General features: G+C 44.1%; 1 protein-coding gene across 5 annotated transcripts in view; it reads left to right on the forward strand.

Moving 5' to 3' along the window:
* Positions 1-4,444, forward strand: part of FLNB (filamin B) — a 70,972-nt gene extending 66,528 nt beyond the window's left edge. For 3 of the 5 annotated variants that reach the window (XM_009910029.2, XM_009910030.2, XM_009910028.2), the window contains 3 exons: positions 2,068-2,286; positions 3,198-3,401; positions 4,106-4,444. In XM_009910029.2, the coding sequence (XP_009908331.2) occupies positions 2,068-2,286; positions 3,198-3,401; positions 4,106-4,293 (611 nt within the window). In that variant the 3' untranslated portion in view covers positions 4,294-4,444. Of the gene's footprint in view, positions 1-2,067; positions 2,491-3,197; positions 3,402-4,105 lie in introns of those variants that run through there. The other 2 variants (XM_054162514.1, XM_054162519.1) reach the window with 1 other exon arrangement.
* Positions 4,445-6,000: the final 1,556 nt, after the last annotated feature.

Raw genomic sequence — 6,000 nt, forward strand, 5'->3', positions numbered from 1 at the left:
TGAACACAGTGTCTGCAAAAGATGGAGGCAATTTGTGACTGCAGATACTGAGTTGGTGGCCTAGTTGTAGGAGTCTTGTTTAACTTGCATGTTCCTGTTAATGAAATGGGTATGAGGGTGTACCCAGTTACCTTTCTTCAGTGCTTGCACCTCTGAGAAATCTCAAGTTGGATGTAATATGGTGTGTAAACTCCAGGGAGTATAGTGGATTGTTGTTTGTAGTATGCTGTATGTGCTGTAGATGCAGTGTGAATGCTGGCTCTCCTTGGAATCTGACACCTAGTTATCTGCTGTGGTTTCTTCATCTGATAGTTCTCAACATAGGACTGTAGAGTTTAGGGTTTGGTTCGCTTTTTCTTATTTTTCACATAAGAAAGTGTGAAAATATCCCAAGATGTGCACTTCACACACAGATGAATAACAGAATTGATTTTTAATGTTGCAAATTTTGTTCTTCCTTTTGGTATGCCAAGTGGTAACCAGTTCCCCTTATCCTATGGACTGCTGTCTTTTGTGGCTTCTGTTTCATCACTTTTTCCTTGTTTCCTCCCTTCCCCCCCCCCCCCCCTTGTTGTTTTTTTTCCCCCCTCCCTCCCTGTTAAAAATAAGTACTGCAGTTAGTCAGTCAAAGCTGCTGCTGTTCTGGAGAAACCAAGCAAGTTGGTTTTGGAAACACACGGATATATGATATAAAATAAAGATATTACAGGCTGTGCTGCTTTAATTGGTGGAAACAAAAGCACTCATTAATACTGGCCACTGATGCATCAGGGACAGGGAATTTTTCTCCATCTATAAAGGTGTTTGGGGTTGTTTTTTATATAAATAGACTGTTTAACTTCAGGAAAGTTACTCTGTGCCCCCTTGTTGAGTCCTGGCTGCTGCTGAGAGCTGCCCCTGGGAGCTGCTGAGCAGCGTTTCTGAACAATGGTGTAGTGTAGAGGTTTCCATTGCCGGTGGCTGAGCACCTGAAACGTCCCCCCAGGAGGGGTTCACGTCTGCAGCCTACAACAATGGGAGCCTTCATTTGGGGCACAGGGGAAAAGCAGTGACTGGAGCAAGAAGTTTACAGTGAGAAGCTGTGAAGCTTGCTGGCTTTGGAAATGAATTTTCCTCTGAGTGATGCACATTGCAGACTGCCTACCTTACCTCCCAGGCCAGTGCTGCCAGTGAGATTTACTGCTCAAGCACTAGAAGATGATACAATCCTCTCTGGGAGCTGGGTTCTTCCAGCGTTGCGACACAGCAGCCTCTTGTGTGGAGGGGCTAGAAACTTTTCCCTAGTTTATCACCATGCCTGCACGCTTCAGTTGCAGCTGTAGTAAACTTTCCCATAACTGGTTTTGATTGAGTTCAAGCACTTAATTCCTCAGCCCAAATATCATAAATATTTTAAGCCAGATTTTGACACTAAGTTATTTGGGGACTGAAAACTTTAATTCTTTTCTCGTGTTGCTGATGTTGCATCATTGGCTTAGCATTAGCAGCAGTAATACAGCTGTGATAACTAGACGTTGTAATTAAACAACCTTTTGTTTCCACAAACTGCTTGGAATGCAGTTGCTGAGCAGTTCAAACCCCCATCTTCTCCAGGAGACCTCCTGCCTCTCATCTATTTTGGTTTCTTGTATGCTCTTCACTGCTGATTTTACTGTACAGGCAGTGAGATGGCTCCAAGCTTTGCCATGCAGGAGGCTGTGTCAGCACAGACTCTGATGCCCTTGAAAGGCTCTTGTTTTAAGAGTTTTCTAAAGCAGCTTTTTTTTTTTTTTTCAATGCCAAAATCCTTCCATTTTGACCATAAAAAGCTCACAAGATCTTTTCCCATGTACCCTACAGTCACAGGATGTGGTTGGAGGAGGGAGCAGGGTGCTGGTGAGGAGGCTGCTGAGGTGCAGAGCCCTCAGTCGGGGTTGGCCTGTGTGAGGATGCTGGGCGGGGGGGGGCATGCTGTCCCTCCCCGCCTGCAGCCTCATCTTGAGCCAAATTCTCCATTCCTCTTAACAAGCTACTGTTGCAACTTGGGGTGTGAGGAAGGGTGTGTCTTACTGTGCTACGTCTTTCTAGGACTGCAGTCGGAGTTTTTCATTAACACGACCAAGGCTGGTCCAGGTACCCTCTCTGTTACAATTGAAGGGCCATCAAAGGTGAAAATGGACTGCCAGGAAACTCCAGAAGGTTACAAAGTCATGTACACACCCATGGCTCCAGGAAACTATTTAATTGGAATTAAATATGGTGGACCTAACCACATAGTGGGCAGCCCCTTCAAGGCAAAGGTTACAGGTAAAAAGCTAACCAGTATTTTCAGTGTGCCTGAAGCAGTTGGTGTCATTCAGTAAATGTCCCTCTGAGACAGTACAGCATTCAGGTTTAGACATGAGAACTGAAATGTTTCTTCCCATCATCTTCAAAGCCTAGATTAGGGCTCTCAGGAGAGGCTACAAGAGCATTAGTCACTGAGCTTGCCTGCTTGACTCAGTGGAGGGCCTTACAACAGCTTTATAGGGGAATAGCAAATCCTGACCGAGCAGTAGCGTCATTGGCAGTAGGGAAATAAAACTGACTTATTTGCCCCTTAAAGCTTGAAACCTGATCAACTGTAGCATAAGCTATGCCCTTCTTGCTCTCTCTTTGGTGCAGACATCACATAACCAAGGTGTGGGAGGCTTTTAGATGTGATGAGGACTAGTTTAGGAAGCTCTTTCACTCTTCAGTGCTGTGTTTAAGCACAGACTGGAGTTCATCTTTACTGCTGCCCCTGAGCTAGTGAACCCTCTCCTGGTGCGTGTGGTGGTGTTCTTGGGAGCAGATGGCAGGGACTGCACTCCCCTGGGCTGGGACATGCTCTGCTTTCAAAATGTGTTGTTGCAAAATTGCACCTGCTTTTCTGCCAACTTCAGTCATTTTCGGCATTTGGTGATTGGAGCACAATTAACTCTTCTGAAGCAGCCAGCTTTGCTTAATGAATCCTGAAGTTCCTGTGGTCCTTTAACCACTCAAGAGCTCTGGGATGGGACTGTTGCCAGCACTGCTGGAAGATGTCAGCTTAAAATCCCAAGAAGGAAATTGCTCCTCTCCAAAAATGCATTTTGGATGCAGAATGCATGCTGTTCATTAGGGCTGGTTCAAAACCTCCCTGTGAATGCCTTTCAGTTGGGATGAATCTGAATGTCAGAAATCTCTTCTGTTTCCAGGACTGCGCCTGGTCAGTCCAGGCAGCGCCAGTGAAACTTCATCCATCCTGGTAGAGTCTGTGACAAGGTCATCAACTGAAACCTGCTATAGTGCCATCCCCAAGTCTGCCTCGGATGCTAGCAAAGTGGTTTCCCGGGGAGCAGGACTCTCAAAGGCTTTTGTGGGTCAGAAAAGCTCCTTCTCTGTGGACTGCAGCAAAGCAGGTATGGGCACAGGAACCAGATGGGTGTGAATGTGGTTTGGCCTGACATATTTTTTTATCCTAAACCAGCTTGCAGTGTTAAAAATAAAAGCTTGAGGTAATGATCTGATTCTAAAGAAAGACTTCAAATGCTACACGGTACTCACCAAATCAGTCCTAATGCAGAGGCTGTAAAGACACTAGTTCCTCTCTTAATGGATTCAGGTGCACCTGAAATAAACCACAGGCTTAGGGCATGGGAACAAACAGGTTGCTGCATCACAAGAGTTGCTTAAGTTTGTTGTAGCATGTAATGCAAGGTGTTCCCATAAGCCTTAAGCACCGAGCCTTAAGCCTCATCATCATCTGGGAGGTTTGTGGTGAGTGGATTACAGACCAGCTGTGTTCACTGGTCTCTGCTAGTAACTTTTAACTAAGTATTTTGAAAGACAGTTGGTTTCATGAGCAGTGTTAATGTCTTCAGTGCTCTAGTTAGGTAGTGGCAGCCTGACAGGCCTGGGAAAATGCACAAATAAACCCTTGCCTCGATGAGGCTGAAAACTCTTTTAAATAAAATTACTGCTTATACCAGATGAGCTTAGCCATACCTCAGACTACCACTCTGACCTAAACAAAATCCTTGTGTTCTGGAGACAATATATTCCGGGACAGCCATGCTTGTTCATTTCAGCTTAGGCATGCTAACAGTCTGTTATTTCACTGTAGGTTCAAATATGTTGTTAGTCGGTGTCCACGGACCTACAATACCGTGCGAAGAGGTATCCATCAAGCATCTGGGCAGCCATCAGTACAACGTGACATACGTCGTCAAGGAGAGGGGTGACTATGTCCTGGCAGTGAAATGGGGTGATGAGCACATCCCAGGGAGTCCCTTCCACGTCACCGTCCCTTAAGCTGAGGGAGCGTCGGAGTCGACCTTTGCGCTGGGAGCGCAGATGTGGAGTTGTGCTGGGTGCAGTCCTGTTGTAAAACGCAGTATCTAGATACACACAAGGCTCACATTTCAATGCAGTCAGAAGTAAACTCTGTAACTTTGGGGTTCTTTTTTTTACAAGCATTTCACATCTATCCCACTTACCAACCTAAAGTCAATCTATTTAATGTCCTCCTCAAATTGTACCCTTGCAGCAGTGTCGAGGTCACTGTTAGTGTTTGGAGAATCATGTGGATAATGAGACACTAATTTCCCTTGTGGATGTTAAAGACTTTAGATGTTAATTGAAAACTGGAATTTGTAATTGGGTATCTTAACTACTGATTTTTGTTGGACTGGAGGCTTTACATTTTAGTTATGGAACATGACTTGGGCTGTCCCCAGTTCAGATTCTTTTCTGTAAAGAAATGAGGTAAAACTGGTACTATAATAGGTGCCTTTTGTATACTTGATCAGTTTTAACTCTTTAACATTATGGAAAGCTACTAAAAGTGGCTTCACCACTCAAATTTAAAACGTTTCTGAAAAATGCTTTGCTAACAGTTTACATTTAGGAAAGGTTTTTATCTTTTATAGCGAACCAAAAGCAGTCTGAAAATTACTTCCTGGGAGCTTTCAACCTTTCTATGTTATAATGCTTTGTAAATCTAGACAGGTAGCTTTGTGGCCATGATGCTAGCAATGCGGTTTTTAATTAGCTTGGGATTCTGGTGAGGTTTCTGTAACTCCACAGGTAACTCCCCACATTCTTTTGCATTGGTGTTTGTTTTTTTTTAAGAACACCCTTTGGTTTGGCTGAACTAAATAAAGCCTCTAAACTTGCCAACCTAGCTGAGCTCTTGCCTCTGTGACCCAGAATTGATGCAGGTCAGAGCACAGTGGTGTATTGAGAAGATCTGTGGGCTGCAGGCCAGGTGAGGAGCTGAGATGGTGCAAAAGAGCCAACTGGGCATGTGACCTCACATCTGTAGTCAGGTATGGAATGGGAGGCAGGATGGATGTGTGAATTTACCAGCCAACAGACCCTTCTTCAGTGCAAGTCGTTTTATTATATCTCAATCCAAGGATGCCTGAAGCACGCTCATCTCTCCTGAAATCCCCTTTGTGCTGAGGGTCAGGGAGCAAAAACTTCCATTATAGCTTGTTTGTCCAGGATTACTCCATGCTACTTCCTAAGTGCATATCTGAATTGCTGTCAGCTGCTGGGGCTATAGTAAACTCTCCAAATGAGCTTTAACTCTGTGATTAGGAGATGGTAGGTATTGTTGAAAACTTGTTGAAATGTCCCTAGGGATAAGTTCACGCTTACCATTCTGTAGTTAACATGTGGATGCACTACTCTCCAGCACAGTCATTGAGGAAATAAAGGAAGGTTGGTGGTTTTTTAACTGTGCTTTGGGGTTGGGTTTTTTTTTTTGTGCCTTAATGTGAAATGCTCACTACATCATAAACTAGGAAGTGAAAACAAAATAAACTGGAATAAAATGCAGGATTGTAAAATTGTATCTTATAACTTATTAAATAGAAGTGTTTGCTTATTAAAATGTGCATGTTAAAACCAACACTGGATTCTTTTCATATGTAGTCAGTGAAGTTTAGACTAAAACTACAGCATGTGGCAGTTTCAGGCAGACCAGATAACCCCTGACCCATGAGCTGTGCAGGT

This window comes from Dryobates pubescens, chromosome 1, assembly GCF_014839835.1.
Source record: "Dryobates pubescens isolate bDryPub1 chromosome 1, bDryPub1.pri, whole genome shotgun sequence".
Classification (NCBI taxonomy): Eukaryota; Metazoa; Chordata; class Aves; order Piciformes; family Picidae; genus Dryobates; species Dryobates pubescens.